This window comes from Malaclemys terrapin, chromosome 14 (genome assembly GCF_027887155.1).
Source record: "Malaclemys terrapin pileata isolate rMalTer1 chromosome 14, rMalTer1.hap1, whole genome shotgun sequence".
Taxonomy (NCBI): domain Eukaryota; kingdom Metazoa; phylum Chordata; order Testudines; family Emydidae; genus Malaclemys; species Malaclemys terrapin.
Genome location: NC_071518.1, coordinates 42,102,087 through 42,119,269, shown reverse-complemented (window position 1 = coordinate 42,119,269; position 17,183 = coordinate 42,102,087). Strand labels below are relative to the sequence as shown.

Genomic DNA, 17,183 nt, shown 5'->3' with positions numbered 1-17,183 from the left:
CTTACTGTTTGTCTGTATAATCTCTGTCTGGTTCTGTGATGGTTTCTGTCTGCTGTATAATTAATTTTGTTGGGTGTAAACCAATTAAGGTGGTGGGATATAATTGGTTAAATAATCATGTTACAATATGTTAGGATTGGTTAGTTACATTTCAGTAAAATGATTGGTTAAGGTTTAGCTAAGCAGAACTCAAGTTTTACTATATAGTCAGCAGTCAATCAGGAAGTAAGGGGCGGGAATGGGAACAGGGACACAGGCAACGCTCTGTGGTATCAGAGCTGGGAAAGGGAACACTGAGGAAGGAAACTGGAAGCAAGCTTGCTGAAAGTTCACCCCAATAAACATCGAATTGTTTGCACCTTCGGACTTCCGGTATTGTTGCTCTCTGTTCATGCGAGAAGGACCAGGGGAGTGAGAGGGTGAAGGAATATGCCCCCTAACACCTGAATCTGGTGTTACATGAAGGGGTAAATAACACTTCCCTATTCATGTCTCCACACTCACGATTTTATAGTTCTCTATCATCTCCCCCCTTAGTCATCTCTTGAACAGTCTCAGTCTTTTTAATCTCTCCTCATATGGAAGCCCTTATAATTTTTGTTGCCTTTCTCTGTACTTTTTCCAATTCTAATATATCCCTTTATTAATAAAATAATAAAATAACAGTGGAAAGTGCTGGGGGTTCCCCACGTCACTCAGAGGAAGGAAGAAAGAGTTGGTGCCCCAAGCCCTAACCCACTTTCATACTCACACACGCACTACCCGGGGCTGGCCAAGCCCGGGTGTAACATATGAAGAATGGGGGGAAGAGGTGGATGGGAGTTCTGTCCTGTGCACAGGTCGTCCGGGGTCTGCTGTTGATCTCCAAGTTGCTTTAGTTCCCAGGAGGGTTTTAAGTCCTGAAGTCTCTTGGGGACGTCTCGTTCAGGGACCTCTGTCCTCCGTGGTCTTTGTACCAGTCCAAACTGGCCTTCCGTGGCTTGCTCAGCTTTCCCAAAACCTCAGCTTTCAGGGACGCAAAAACTTGTTCGGGGCGCCAAAACCGTTGTTTTCCCCCTCACTGGCCTTCACTCTCTCCCTTGTTTTCGCAGCCCCTGCAGGTCTGTTCAGCTGAAGCCTCCTTTCTCATGGCTGGTTGAGGTTGGAATCCAGGCCCCCATCTGTCTTGGCAGGCAGCCGACAGTCAGTTGTGTGCTGTGGCCTTGGGCTGAAGTCAGCGTCTTATCTCTGCTGGACCTAGCTGGAGCGTCAAGTTAACCCATTCCTGTCTCTCTCTTCCTCCCCCTTCGGCCTCTCACAACCTGCAAAGGAATATTTCACTCCACACTCACACCATTAACCCTTCCCAAAATGCCTTGCAATAGTGTTAGCAACATACAATCCTGATTTGCCTCCCCAGGGGACCCCCTGAGGGAGGGGGCCATTGAGTTGTGATATCATCCTATCAGATGAGCTGAAGGCCCATCACCAAAATCCCAGATCTTTTACCTCTGGGAACCATTCATTTTCTTCATTTAATGGCACTGGAAACCAGCCACAGGGAGTGCCAGTAACTAGCCCACCAACCACACTGGCTGGTAACTCCACCCCGATGTACGTCCCTGAAAACTTTGGCCAATTGCAGTAGCGGATTTACCATGGCATGGGCCCCCTCTCCAAAGGGGCCCCGGCCCGGCCCTCCCCTGTCCCCCATTCTCTCCTGTGGGGGCAGAAGCTTGGTGCCGCTGGCTCCTGGAGCTCCTGCTGCAGCAGGGCAGGCTCCGCCGGCAGCCAAGCTCCTCCCCTGCCTCTTCCCCCCCCCACTCTCCCTGCCAACGAACAGCTGTTTGACAGCACGAGGGAGTGGGAGGAGCGGAGCCAAAGCTCACTTGCTGCTTGGGAGAGGAGGCGGAGAAGAGGCAGGAGCGGGGCCTTGGGAAGGGGGTGGAATCAGGGCATACCCCCTCCAGCCCCCTGCCATGAGCCGCTCAGGACAGGGGAGTGGGAACACCCCCATGACCCCAGCCCTCTGCCCTGACTCCTGCACCCCCTCACAGACCCCCAGCCCCCAGTCCTGACTTCTGCACCCCCCCCACATACCCAGCCCCCCAGGTCCCATGCCCTGACACTTGCACACATCCCCACTGCCACCCTGAGCACCAAACGGGACCTCCTGCACACACACATCCACATTCCCACTTGCACCCCTTGCCCCAAATGGGAACTGCCCCAGGTAAGCGCTCCACACCCCAACCTGCTGCCCCAACCCTGAGCCCCCTCCCTCACCCTAGCTCCTGGCCAGACCCTGCATCCCAACCCCCAGCCTGCTCCTGCACCCTAACTCCCTCCCAGACCCTGCACCCCCAGCCCTGCGCTTAGTGCACCCCCACCCTTAGCTCAGTGCAGAGAGAGAGAGACGAAGAGAATGGGCTAGAATCAGGGAGAAGGTCGGTACCTGCTCTATGTGGGCAGGGGCGGGGGGGGGATCTGTTTACCCCCTCCCCAGCCCCGCTGCACTTGCAGTTTACCCCGGCCCCTCCCTTGCTCCAGGGATCAACCCTAGCTTCCGCCCCGCTGTGCTTTTGCCCCCAGCCCCTGCCTTGCTCCAGTCAGCAGGGACTAATCCTCCCCCCATGCCCCACTGTGCTCATCTTGCCCCTGGCCCCTGCCTCGCTCTAGCTGGGGACCAATTCTTCCCCCCCCATGCCCCGCTGTGCTCTTGTCCCTGACCCCTTCCTCGTTACAGCTGGGAACCAATCCTACCTCCCCCGCCACCATGCCCCGCTGTCAGGGTGGATAAAAATCAATGACTTTTTTTTAAAAAATAAAAAAATCGGATTTAAAAAAAATTTTAATCGGATAATTAAGATACATTATATCTCATCATGGAATAGGGATTATAAATTCTAATTCTATAGTATGAGACAATATATTCATGTAATGTTTAAGAAAAGTTTTGTAAATGAGTTCTAATAGTTCATGGATTAGGGACCCAATTTGATGGGGTTCCACAGGCTTTGGTATAGATTATTTAGCTTAATCTTTCTATCTATCCAATAGGACTCAGTGCTCAATCTAGAAGAAACCATCAGAGATGATTAGTTTTGCAGTTCTCAAACAGTGAATTTGTGTCTCCAGAGGTAACACGCTTGTTAACAGCAAATATGTTTTTAAATAAATAAATAATATATAGACGTGAGAAATAACAGACCTCAACGCTATTATCCCTCTGTAAATTTGTGTATACAGGGTCAATCTCTCTTTAAAAGTGGAAAGTTTCAAAAAGTTCAATGAATAGAAGATTGTTGGGGGCAGAATAGATCTGGACAAGGAGAAGAAGTCTGGAGATAAATGTGAGAAGCGAGGGACATATGCTTTTTTGTTAAAATATTATGTTTGCTGTTGAAGAAAAAAATCCAGAATACTTAACATTGTTGTTTTAGTTAAATAAAACAATTTAAATGTCTGTCTGGTGATGTTCTCCTTCTAATATACAGCCTGGCAAGAAAATCCCCCAAATATTAATGATTAACCTGTTGAATTGGAGATAGTTCACCTCCCAATGGCTTCATAAATATCTGCTTCAATTACCTTTGGTAAATGAAATAACCAAACAATCATTCATTTTCTGATACAGCTGTAAAACTCATCTGAAAAGTTTTCAAAATAAATCACTGTTTAAAAATGTACAGTGTGTACCTTCTAAAAATGAAACCTACATCTATCTCTGAGTTGTGAAGAATATGTATTAAGGTTATAACAACCAACAAGTATGCACTTTTATGTAGAAAATCATGATTAAATTGAGTCTTCCTGACTAGTGATTTAAATCATGATTTAAATCAAATCCACCCTGCCTGCTGTGCTCTTGCCCCTGGCCCCTTCATTCCCTGGGGCGGGGGGGGGGGGGGGGCGCACAAATATGTTTTGCACTGGGCCCACAAAAAGTTAATCCGGCCCTGGCCAATTGTAACAGAAGTCCCCCTGCTGGATCATTGAATATCTTGGTGACCTACTTTCCTTCTAGCCCTGTCCATGCAGGTTGAGTCTGTTCCCAGCCCTGGCCTGTCAGAGCAGAAGTGCAATGAGTTGATCCCACTGCATACCTCTTCTGGATGTGTTCTTTGGCCCTGAAGCCAGATGAGATCCAGCTGCTAGCCTGCCTGCCCTCTTGTGGGGCAATGCACTATGGAGTGCCCACAGATCCACATGGTGCACACACTCTGGGTAGCTCCTGAAACAAACAAGTGCTGTTACATTTTTGGCATTCCCTGTCCTCTTTTCCTCGGTGTGGCTGTCAGCCCTGTAACACCTTAATTTCCAGTGCCCTATGGCCTGCACTGCCATGTGCCAAACCCCCCTGCAGCCTCTCCAACCCTGAAAGAATAAGTACCAAATTTACCCAGGTAAAGGCCGCAGTAGTGCCAGGTTTTCCTCAGTACTGCATTAAATTGATACCTTGTCAGGAAGCTGCCATCGCCGTGTGTGAACAACGGGTCTGACTGCAGGCCCTGGATTTTTAGTAAGGCTCTTATTGTCTTTACTGGGCACAAGCACTCATCTGCACATTCCTTCCACACCACCTCAGCCCCCATTTTCCTTCTGGTCTGCTTCGAGTACTTTAAGTGCAAGGACAATGCCCCTGCAGATAGTTGCACGTCTGTTAGGTTGAGTGCACGCTGAGACCTGTCCACAGCTGCCTTAGGCACCAGCTCGCTGACTCTAAAAGCACCAAAGAAGGCAACAACAAATGCCACCTTAAATAAAATGGCCCCTCCCACAGCTGCAGACTGCGCCCCTGATAACTCTGTCAGGGTTTCCAGTGTTACTCTGGTGCCCACCCCCGCTGGTCACTTAGGAGTGGGCTTTTTAAAGCCTTGGTCGCCCTGAGTAGACCTGCCCCCTGGTTACGGGATGCTAAAAGACTTAGGGATCACAGCCTCTTTAAGAAGCTCTCAGCTCTCAGCCTTGCCTAGCAGGCCACTACATGGCTATGAAGAAATACATTACTTAGAGTAAATGGAATAAGTGAAATTGCTATATTGTCTTTCATTAGCGTCTGTCTATCATTTTTTAAAGATGAATGCTAAAGGCATTATGTAGAAAGAAATGAGGAACAGGTATGAAAGCTTTATTTAATCATATTGTTCTAAGGCACCCAATAAATATCAATGAAACCAACATTTAAAAAATCTTTTTTTTCAAAATGGCCAACAGCACCAAATATGCACATATCCAAAAATGAGACCTGGGGGGTGAGCCATAAAGCAAAAAGGGGGCATGGAAACATGTCAACACTTATATGAGAAAAGGTATAGAGATACAACTACTCTGGAAGGCCCTAATGGGCAGAAGCTGCTCTCTCTCTTCCGCCATTTTTCACCAGTTTAAGATGATGGAAGCTCCTGCTGGATCAGTTGGATGGTGGGGGGACCCGGCCTGCTTGAACACAGATGGTCCACAAGTTGTGGTGCAATCTAAGGCTTTAATGTGAATGCATAGTCTTTAGATAGCCAAGATTCAAACTGTACTAACTGCTATTCTAACACCCTGAAGTAGCTTGTACCAAACGGTGAAACGTCTAAATGTATCCTACATGTGTTATGCTGCATCCACAGGGCTGCCGTTATTAACCTTGTACCCCTCTCAACTGGTAGCTCAGGCTTGGGTTATCTTGGCCACTACAGACTCCTTACCAAGAGTCTGAAGGGAAGAAAAGCAGGCTGAAATGAGCTATGTATAGTAACATAAGAAACATAAGAACGGCCATACTGGGTCAGACCAATGGTCCATCTAGCCCAGTATCCTGTCTTCCAACAGTGGCCAATGCCAGGTGCCCCAGAGGGACTGAACAGGATATTCATCAAGTGATCCATTCCCTGTTTCCCATTCCCAGCTTCTGGCAAACAAAGGCTGGGGACACCATCCCTAATAGCCATTGATGGACCTAATAGCCATTGATGGACCTATCCCTCCATGAATTTAGCTAGTTCTTGTTTGAACCCTGTTATAGTCTTGGCCTTCACAACATTCTCTGGCAAAGAGGTCCACAGGTTGACTATGCATTCTGTGAAGAAATACTTCCTTTTGTTTTAAACCTGCTGCCTATTAATTTCATTTGGTGACCCCTAGTTCTTGTGTTATGAGAAGGAGTAAATAACACTTCCTTGTTCACTTTCTCCACACCAGTCATGATTTTATAGACCTCTGTCATATCCCCCCTTAGTCATCTCTTTTCCAAGCTGAACCGTCTGAGTCTTATTAATCTCTCCTCATATGGAAGCTGTTCCATATCCCTAATCATTTTTGTTGCCCTTTTCTGAACCTTTTCCAAGTCTAATATATCTTTTTTGAGATGGGGCAACCACATCTGCACACAGTATATGGAGATATACCTATCTCATAAGAACTGGAAGGGACCCTGAAAGGTCATTGAGTCCAGCCCGCTGCCTTCACTAGCAGGACCAAGTACTGATTTTGCCCCAGATCCCTAAGTGGCCCCCTCAAGGATTGAACTCACAAGCAGGCCAATGCTCAAACCACTGAGCTATCCCTCCCCCATTCAAGATGTGGGTGTACAATGGATTTCTATAGAGGTAATATGATATTTTCTGTCTTCTTATCAATCCCTTTCCTAATGATTCCCAACATTCTGTTAGCTTTTTTGACTGCCACTGCACATTGAGTGGATGTTTTCAAAGAACTATCCAGAATGACTCCAAGATCTCTTTCTTGTGTGGGAACAGCTAATTTAGACCCCATCTTTTTATATGTATATTTGGGATTATGTTTTCGAATGTGCATTACTTTGCCTTTATCAACATTGAATCTCATCTGCCATTTTGTTGCCCAGGCACCCAGTTTTGTGGGATCCTTTTGTAACTATTTGCAGTCTGCTTTGGGCTTAACTATCTTGTAACCGGTCCCCTTTCCCACTTATCTCCAATATCTGAACAGCACAGCCCATGTCCAAAATATGACTTGCTTGAATAAGTGACCTTGGATTTTGTGGGGTACAAATTCATTTGTTTAAAAAAGTCACTTGTGCCACGGGGCTTGGGTCAGATACTTAGAATCTTTTCTTTATGGGTGTCCCTAGAAACTGGCATTCCAGACATCTGTGGTGCCCCCTGTGCTTGTGTTCCCACTCCCGTGTTTGGATTCCCTCAAGAGCTTAACAGAAAAGGCACCATGATAATCTGACATGAAAGCCGAGAATCTGCAGGTCTCACAGAAGGACAATCCAGGGGAGATAGATGAAGCTGGAGAGCAGGTGCCCTCACGTATGCAGCTGGTTTTGTTGAACCAGAAGTCCCCAAAGCCAGAGGGCTGGAGAGGAAACTTTGTTGCCTGCTGCTGACTCTTCCTGTAGGGATGTGAAGGAAGCATGAGTGGGAGATGGGAGATGGTGCCAAAAAGTTATAAAAGATCTCTTGGCTCACAGGTAGCGCCATGCTGCTTTCCATTGCCACTCACTAGCAGACGGGATCTTTGTACTTTTGACTGTTAATAATTTCTGTGGTTTGCACTTGAATGAAACAAGCTCTTAGTTAAGGGCTAGAACAAACATGAGGATAAAATGGCTTAGAGCAACTAGAGGAGCTGGAAAACCTATTTTCTACCTAGCTAATCTTGTTAAGTAGCATTTTTTGTCTGTTTAGCTTGAATGGTTTGAATATGCATCTTCCTTACGGGGTTGGGTGTTGAATGATTGTAGTGAATGATTATAGTTATCTGAATTTGCTTGGGCACAGAAGTTTTCAGGGAGTGGTCTTAGCATATAAAGGCGACTCTGAAACCTGATCAAATACTGAGCCCAATGGGCAAGGCTGTTCATATCATGCTGGTGATAACAGAGCACTTGTATAGTTTCCTGCTGTCTTCAGTGGTCGCAGACCTTATTCTCCACACCCTGTTGAAACAGGGGAGACACCATTCTATCCCTCCTCTCCCACATACTAAACCCAACCCAAAAGGAGCAGCTTTGAGCTGATGTAGCAAATCCTTTATTAAAAACAATTTCTCTTTCTTGCTCTGCCTTTTCCCTCCCCACCCTCATCAAATCTGCTTACTCAGCTGCTTCTTAATGTCCTTTTAAAGTAACCTAAACCAGTAGAAGAATCTCACAGTTAATCTTCAGCTGGTGCAAATGGGCATAGTGTCATTGAAATGAATCAGGCTAAGCTAATTTACACCATCTGAGAATTTGGCCCTCAGCCAGTATATAAAAGCATTGGGGGTGAGGGTAGAGATGGAGGGAGGTGGTGAGAGAGCGAGGAACTCCTTAACTGAAAGAGCGAATGGACCTAAACTCATGAGCAGCTGCGCCCCTGAAAGCTCTGCACCTTGCAGAATGTGACTCCACGTTTGCAAGGCTCCAGCAGTCTCACCGCCTTCTCTAGTTTGTGTTTGATTAATTTTGAAAAGGATCCCAAGAGCCAATGAAGACAGTGCAAGAACAGGTCATGCCCAGGAGAAAGTAACTCTTTGTCACCAACCTCTTAGCAAAGGTCTGTGCAGCTGTTGCATGGGGCTGTTAAAATGACACAGGTTTGTTTTGGTGCAGTGCAGTTCCCACTGCATCATGGGGCAAAATGACCAAAAATGTGGGAGGACAGGTGCTGTCAACTGACTGTTGAAGGTGCATTTCACCCTAGGCCAGAGGGCCTAATCAAAGGCGTAGGTGGAACAAAGAGCCTGGCAAGAGGCCTTCTGCACTGGAGTCATTTCATGTCTGGAGCAGAGGTTCATGGTCCTGCTGTTCATGTGTGCACGTACTGTGTGCTGGTTTGATTCACGTCAGCCTCCCTTTGTATTTCACTAATTACTATAGTCAATATGAACATAGCTTTGTATAATGGACAACAATAATGTAAAGGTACATTTTATTTTTCTGCCGACACTTCTAATGCTGGTGTTGCTGTTTACCAATAAACTCTTTAACTATCGCTGTGAAACAGCCTGTTTACATCCTCTTTGTGGAGGGATAGGAGGGTGGATATTGGTGCTTCACATTCATGTGTTTCATGTTCCTTTTGTTTTCTTAGTGAGCTAATACAGATAGAGAATTAGACTAATTTCTTTGTTAAAGCCCAATTTCTGTTGTCTAGGGAAATCCACGCTACCTACCCCGTGCCTGGAGTCTGTTATTCAAGTAAGCTCAGCTGGATGGTGCAGTTAATTTTGTATCTATAACAGCTATTGTAATACTTTGCTTTTAATATGTCTCATCAGAGGCTCTCCAACTGCTACACAAGGATCAGGCAGCATTAGGGGAAACTAAGACTAAGTGATGTGCCCAAGGGCCCAGCAAGTCAGTGGCAGAGCTGTCTCCCCTCTAACTATGAGGCAATGCTTTCCTTTAAAGGAGGTATCCTGAATCCATAACCCAAAAGAGTCCTGTGAGGGGAGAGACTCAGTAACAGCGCTAGTTCAGGCAGAGATGTTTATTCATGAGATGCAGACGGGTGCTGGAGTGTCCTGTGCACACTGCTGGTGGAATCATTCCTGTAGGCCAGGCTCTCACCATGGCACATTTCTTCCTGTCCAGTCCACTTCAATCCCATGGTGTTTCTCAGAGAGGATGGAGAGCACCTTCAGAATCCCCTGCACGCTGTCCTCCACCGTCAGCTCTGCCTGCAGCATGCACATGAAAGGGGGAGAATGAAACTCCACTTGTGTTTGAAGCACTTGACCCGGGGAAGTGGGCTCCTGGCCTTGGTGGCAGCTGGCCCACACCTTCCTGCGCTCGCTGCTTCCTTCTGGATCACAGCTAGCAAATCCAGGCTGTTGCTGGGCGGGAGCAGGGGTTGGGCAGTAGTTGCCTTTCTGGAAGGAAGGGGGAGCACAGATCTTGTGAACCTGTGTGTGTGTGTGTGAGGGGGAGATAGGGATTGGAAGAGAAGCTGCTGCTGGACCTCCTGAGCAGATTAAGTTCTCGGGGCACAAATAAGAACAGCAGCTAGGTGGCACAGGAATATTGGGGAGGGAAAGGGGGGAATAATAGGACCTGGGGAGTGGGAGGGGGGATGCAGCTGGAGAACATGGGACCCAAGGCCACATGTGGGATAAGATAGAGAGGGTATATCTACCCTGCATTAGAACCCGCAGCTGGCGCGTGCCAGCAGACTCAAGCTAAGGGGCTCGGGCTAACGGGCTGTTTAATTGTGGAGTAGACATTCAGGCTTGCGCTAGAGCCCGGGTTCTGGGACCATGCGAAGGAGGGTCCCAGAGCTTGAGCCCAAATGCCTACAGTGCGATTAAACAGCCCCTTAGCCTAAGCCCTGTGAGCCTGAATCAGCTGGCGTGGCCAGCCGTGGGTGTCTAATTGCAGTGTAGACATACCCAGACAGGGACACTGGACGATGAGGAGGAAACTAACAGGAGTTTAACCCCGTCCTATACAAACAAGCAAACAAACCATATCCTCAGGTTTTCCCCCATCCCTCTGCAAGAGTGTGGGTTGGACCAGGGACAGGCCAGAGTGGGAGGTCGAGTACAGTGGTCTTATGACCTTGTGATCCTGGGGCCTACCAGTGAAGTAACTACAAATGCTGGTTTTACTGGGACACTCCCGGCTTTCACAATGTTCTGCAGCCCTGCGAACGTCTGAGGACTCCAGAAATGTCCTGGCTTCTCACTTCATTAATCAAACCGTGTTTATTTTACAACTACAAAATGTTTGCTCAAAAGAGGGGAGTTTACTCCGTGTTTAGCAGGAGCAAACAGGGCAGTGGGTGCAAGGTATGTTCAGCGCCAGCAGTGGCTGGAGTGCAGAGAAAAGCCTAATGAGCGGAGACATTATCAGTGCTGTTCATGTGAGCAACACTTGGCCAAGGGGATTTGATCTGGATCACATTAAATGTCTGAGTCTATCCAGTTTTTTTCCTCGAGCAAACTTGTCTTGGTATCAGCAGCAAAGCAATGACACTCTGGTCTGAGCGAATGGCAATAGATGCAATGAGTGATAGTGCCTAACCCCAACCACCATCTCACCCTCACGCTGCCAGGAGACTCTGGGCACATCTCTGGAAAGTCATTAGCTGCTGTACCTTGGCAGTTCCCAGCTCTGTTTTCACCCAGCCCGGATGCAGCGCAGTGCACAGGATCCCGTCTTCCTTGTATCTCACCGACTGGCACCTCGTGAGCATGTTCAGAGCAGTCTGGATGTGAAGCACGTCCAGAGCAGAGGCAGAGTCACGAGGGAAGAGAATTAAATTTATGAGTTCCAGAAGTGGCACTTGGACGCTCCTTCAACTGCACATAATTGACTTGTGCTGCTGAGAAACCTGCATAACTTGTAGGCTGCACAGGCCAACTAGCTTTGCCCCTTTTCCTTTCTCCTCCCTTCATAAAACAGGAAAATTAAATGCAAACTAAGGCGAATTAAAGCACTAGATCAGGTCCTGACCAGTGGGGATGGTCCCAAAGCTACAGGTTACTCTGCTACATTAACTCAGCTGGGTGTCCTCGGGGTTATAGTTTTTATTCCTCTCCTCCTTGTTAACTGTGATCATGTGCATATGCCACTCCTTAAGGGAAGCAATTGGTTTGATTCCTAAATTTTGGAGCCAGAGGCCTGAGGTCCCTGAAAGCCACATCCTTCTTCCCCCAAGGTCTGGTGCCAACGCTAGGTTTGTCTTCACTGCAGACTTAACTCGTGTGTTGCCCCTAACCAGGGTCCCGTCGACACACTCACAGACCCTTCACTCAAGTGTGGGGAAGCTGTTAATGCTGGATGCCTGGCCCCTCACGGGGCACAGACCAAACCTCAAGTGAGCACGACTCATCAGCTGTTAACGTGCCAGTTCTGCAGCTCGAGTGCTGCTAAGCCACCAATGCCTTCCAATAGTTTCCCCAGTATGCCAGCAAGGACAGACACCATCTCCCACAATCTCCTGGGCAAGTTCATAGAGCAGCGCGGCTTACGCAGCACAAGGATGCACGGGCTATGCCCTCAGACATCTTAGAGCAGAGGTCTCCAAACTGTGGGGAATGCCTGCCTAGGGGGGTATGGGGAAATGTTCCAGAGAGTATGGTGGGGCCCGCACCAGCCACCAGTTCTGCTCCTGCCCCGCCCCCAGCTATGTCCCCAGCTTCTGGCCCTGTGCCTAGCCCTGTCTCCAGCCTTGGTGCGGCTTCGCTCCCGGCCCTGTGCCAGCTTCCAGCCTCAGCCCCTGGCCTCAGCCCTGCTCCTGGCCCCATACCCACCCCCCAACTAGGGTTGCCAACTCTGACTGAAGCTATTCTGGGAGATTTTTTTTTCCAACATGCCATAATGTCATTGTCTTAAAATAGCCTATTAAAATCTCCCGGATTGCTTTCAATAGTCACTGGGAGATTGGGGACCACTGTCTTAGAGCCACACACGAGTGAGGGCAGCACCACTGGGGACACAGCAGCTTGAGTGTCACAGTTATTTTGCAGTGTGGCCATTCTCACTCGAGCTGGGCTAACTTGAGAGAAGTCACTTGAATGCAACTAACTCATGTCAATGGGGCAGTGAGGACAGACCCTCTCTGGTGCAGAACTGCCCAGTCTCGTGGTTTGTAATGGGCTGAGAACGATCCCTGGTATGTTATCAAGGAAAGAGAGGGGGAGTTTTATGGACACCTTAGCTACCTTTTACATCCCACGCCAGGGAGACAGCCAAACACACACTGCCAGTGGAGGGCTCATTTCTGTCCCCTGCTCTTTGTTGGATGCTCTGAGTGCACATAGAGAATCCCCTGTAAAAGTGGCTCCAAATTGGACTCAGATCCCTCTACTGGGGCAGGGGGCAGAAATTAAGAGTATTTGGCTGTAAGGATAGTCAGGGCTTAAGTCTTTTATGAAGGGGAACGCGCTCCGTTTGGGGGCAAAATGGGCATAGATAGTTCAGAATGATTTCCCCATGTTAAGTATCCTCACACCTTTTTGTCAACTGTCTGAAATGGGCCATCTTGATTCTCACTACAAAAGTTCTTTTTTCTCCTGCTGACAATAGCTCATCTTATTTAATTAGCCTCTTAGAGTTGGTATGGCAACTTCCAACCTTTTCATGTTTTCTGTATGTATATATATTTTCTTACTCTATGTTCCATGCTATGCATCTGATGAAGTGGGCTGTAGCCCACGAAAGCTTATGCTCAAATAAATTTGTTAGGCTCTAAGGTGCCACAAGTACTCCTGTTCTTTTTGCGGATACAGACTAACACGGCTACCACTCTGAAACCTTCCCTTTCCTGGTGCATGAATCAGCACAGGACACACCATCAGGGCATGTTTTATTTCGGGGTAACTGCAGAATTGTCAGATAGGACATGCACCCCACCACCCCCGGATCCCATGACTTGTTAGCAGATGGGCCAGACCTTGCTGCAGCGGTAGGAGATGACTGGAAAGGTGGCCATGCTGGGGGTGTTCCCAATGGAGCCCCCTATAGTGGACACGTTGATAATGGCCGCCTTGCTGCAGCTGAGCCCTGTCTGGGTGCTCTCCTGCGCAGCCTTCTTCAACAAGGGCAGGAACGCCTGGAGGGAGACAGACTGTGTCCATTTGTCCTTGCTAATAAATCTGTAATGACAACAAGGACAGATCTCCCACCCTTGGCTGCTTGTCCAGCCACTGGCCCAGAGTAGCTGCTAAGCATAGCTGGGCTACCTGTGTGAGGTGCTGGGCCTCAAAACCTGCATACTCCTGGCCTCTCCTCCTCCCCAGTGTCACCCCAGAGACGGCATGTACAGTGTTGGGCCCCCCATGGCAGTTCGCGGGGGGGCAGGCATCGGAATCACTTCTTCCTTGTCCCATCCTAGCTTCTCTTCCTCACTGAGGCTCCACTCCTGCCTCTGGCTCAAACCTAATCTTGCTACACACGTGTCCCACTTCCTGCGCTCCACCCCCCTGCTTGCCCTTTTTTTTCCTCCACCCCGTCCCTATTTCCTACCTGCCTTCACTGCACCCCATCTGCTAGGAACAGCTTCCCAATTCGCTCTCCCCCATCGCCATCCCTCTCCTCCTTCAACCCACTTCTCAACCACCACCTGCTCTGCTCCACCTACCAGCTCTAATGTCCCAATGACATCTGAACCAGTTTGTGCCTTCAGACTACAATGCTCAGACCCACAAAAGTACCTAGGTACCTAAGTCCCAGTTGCTATCCATCAAACTCCCGCTGAACCCTGTAGGCACCTAAGTTTCTGCCTCTGGGCATGCGCATGGCTGCCTCATCAAAGAATCTTGGGCTAAATTCTGTTCTCTGCTACACAAGTGCCACTCAATTAATGTCACGGATATGGCACAGGTGTAACTAAGGCAAGATCGGGTCCCTTTGACTTAGAACAGAGATGAGTGAAATTCTAGATCTCGTCAGCTGCTTTTCTTCCCTGCAAACCGAAGTAGAAGCTACAAATTCTCAGCTGAAGCCCTGTGTCAGGCAGACTCTTACCTGGGTCACCAACATTGGTCCCACAACGTTGATTTTATACACGGCCAACATATCTGCAGCAGTTGCTGACTCCAGAGTGCTCTCTGGCATAACGCCAGCATTATTTATCAGCAAATTCAGGCCAGATCCTCCCAGATGGGCCTCAGCTGTCTTTGCAGAGGCCTGGATGCTCGTGGGGTCTGTAGCTTCTGGAGAGAATGATGATGGGATTTATTATGAGCATGGGTTGGTTCCATTCCTGATACTGTGTGAAATAAATATGGCCGAGGTTACGGTGGTTTGTGTTGAGGAGAGAGAGATGTCATCCCTTACCAGCCGAGCTCTCGGGAGATACTTGTAGAGATGTGGCTGGTTCCTTCAAGCTATCGCATTCAAAAAACTGCATACAAACAAAGTTATTTAGGTTGCAAAGTCAAGCCCTCAAAAGTAAGATTTGCAGTTTTACAATTGTCTGCACAACCTTATTTCTTTTCCCTTGCCCATCCAGCTGTGCACTGAAGGAGTCAGGCAGCCTGTGGAAAAAACACACTGTGATCATGTAACTAAAGACTGCATCATAATGTGTAAACACAAGGGGGCCAAACGGAGGTTGCACAGGTAATCTCTAATTCTGGCATCTCCTGACTTTCCACTAGCTGGTTTTGCAATCTAATTAACATTCCTTTAATGTAGTTTTTTTATCTGTAATTTCCCAGGTTGCTTTTTTTTTAAAGGAAAAAGCTAAAAAAACCAAACCCCATTATTTGCACTTGTAACCACCCCACTTCATGATCATCAGGAGGCTTTGAACTGTGAATCTTCAGCATGAACATCTACCACTTGGGCTACAAGACTAAATACATTTGCTAGGAGCAGGAGACGGTTGTTATACTGGAAGGGGATGAGTTGGTGTCACCACATTCTAGGGCCACAGAGTGGCCCAGGAAGCCTGGTTTGCTTTCTCTCCTCCCCCCACCCCCCGAAAGTGTGGGGCTCTTGCCACATGGGGTGTCCCCAGAGAGGGAGCTGCGCTGGTGCTATGTATCAGATCAGAGGGATGGTCAGACAGGGAGCCCAGCTGGCTCCCTCCTATCCCCTCCCCACCTCTCCCTGCTACAGCAGCTCAGGCATCTCCTGGTCATTTGGCTGTGAATCCCCACAGAGGGGAGATTGGGGCTGACTCGGAGAAGGGAATCCCACCCCCGAAATGCCCTGGCTGATAGCCACAAGACGTGAGTGGAAGCTTTGACTCAGGGGACAGATTCCAGGAGTCAGACTGGGCCTGGAACCTGCCGCTAATGGGCAGCTCTTTGTGACTCCAGGAGCTGCAGTCAGCTGTGTCCCCTTGATCAGCAGAGGGGGGAAAGCAGAGAACATGCCCTGGGCTGGTTGTAAGGGGAGGGAGGTAACAGGCTGGGCTTTGCCCCAAATGCTCCATTCTTTCACCAGGTGGCACTTTTCTGCTGGCAAAGGGCGCTGTGGGATTTGCTGACTCACTGGTGCAGCTGGCGGTTTGCCCTGCCCACTGCTCACAGCCTGCCTCAGCCAGGTACAAAGGCACCTTTCAGTGATAACAGACAAGCCTGGACCTAGCACCATCTCTGGGCTGCATAACTCTGGGGCTTGGTACAATCAGGGGGAGTTTACCATTGCCACCTACGTGCAAAGCCAGAATCAGGTGCGATCACTTACTCTGCAGGGCTTTGTATTCGCTGCTGCACAAATAACAGCTGCTGACAGCAGGGATTAGCACTGGGTGCAGCTGAACTGGACTGGGCTCTGACTCAGCTGCAAGCATAGGAAAGGAAAACTGTTCTGCCCCAGGTCAGATATTTTTGGGGGGACAGTGCAGGTTTAGATGCAAGATAAGAACGGTTCCCCTGGAAAGAGAACAAAAGAGGGAAGGGTTGGAGTGAAACTGTGCAGTGGCCACATGGGGGAGTCACAGCACAACACCTGGGTGTGCTCAGCTGCACAGCCTGTAGTTTGAACTGCTGAGCCATGTAGACATAGAATCACAAAGGGCCAAATTCCCTGCTGGTGGAAATTGGTTGATGTAAAAGCTCAACAGAGCTGAGTCACTTTACCCCAGCAGAGAATTGGGCAAAAGGACTGTCAAGAAGAGTTAGAATGTAGGGCATTTCCAGGGTGTTTGGAGAGGGAGACGGAGAAAGAACATACCTAGCTGCAATATCACAAGGTTTGGATGCTTGGAAGCCAAATTCTTTAATTCCTGGAAGGTGAAAGATATTGCATTATGGAGCCAAAGTGAAAACACTGTCAAAACTTAGGGGGGAAAAATTACAGAAAATTTAGTATTCCTGCCTCCCACCCCCCATTTAGCAGGTTTTGAAATCGAGTCATTTGAAATTGTTTCTAAATTTAATTTTCACTATCCCCTATGTCTTCCCCCCTTTTTGCCACAGAATTCAATTCAATTAGTAATATCCAGGGGTTGCCTGGCTGGTTTTGTCCCTCTCTGTAACATTTCAAAAGGAAAAAGCTAACTGTGGGATTCTGGAACTTTTCAAAACTAATCTCAACTTTTAAAAAATTCCGGAGTGATAAAGTTCCAGGCTTTCCTTTTTCCACTCTGTAACTCTTCCAACTTTGAAAAAGATTTTAAAAGTTTCAGAGTGGAAAAGGGAAAAAAGAGAGAGGAAATGGATATCTCTGACCACCCCCCCAACTATTCATACATCAGGGGGGAAAAGCAAAGAAAGGGGGGGAAATATAAAATTTCCAGCTTGTTGGGGTTTTTTAGAAAACCAAAAGGAAATTTTTCATTTTGTTTCAAAAA

At 48.2% G+C, this 17,183-nt stretch overlaps 1 protein-coding gene across 1 annotated transcript; it reads right to left on the bottom strand.

Annotated features, from left to right (window-relative positions):
* Positions 1-8,889: 8,889 nt before the first annotated feature.
* LOC128848819 (C-factor-like) lies at positions 8,890-14,825 on the bottom strand. Its single transcript, XM_054049004.1, has 4 exons — positions 14,405-14,825; positions 13,332-13,490; positions 11,031-11,141; positions 8,890-9,615 (listed from the first exon to the last, which is right to left on the bottom strand). Exons 1-4 carry the CDS (start codon positions 14,492-14,494, stop codon positions 9,502-9,504), a joined length of 474 nt encoding a protein of 157 aa, XP_053904979.1. The 5' UTR covers positions 14,495-14,825; the 3' UTR covers positions 8,890-9,501.
* Positions 14,826-17,183: the final 2,358 nt, after the last annotated feature.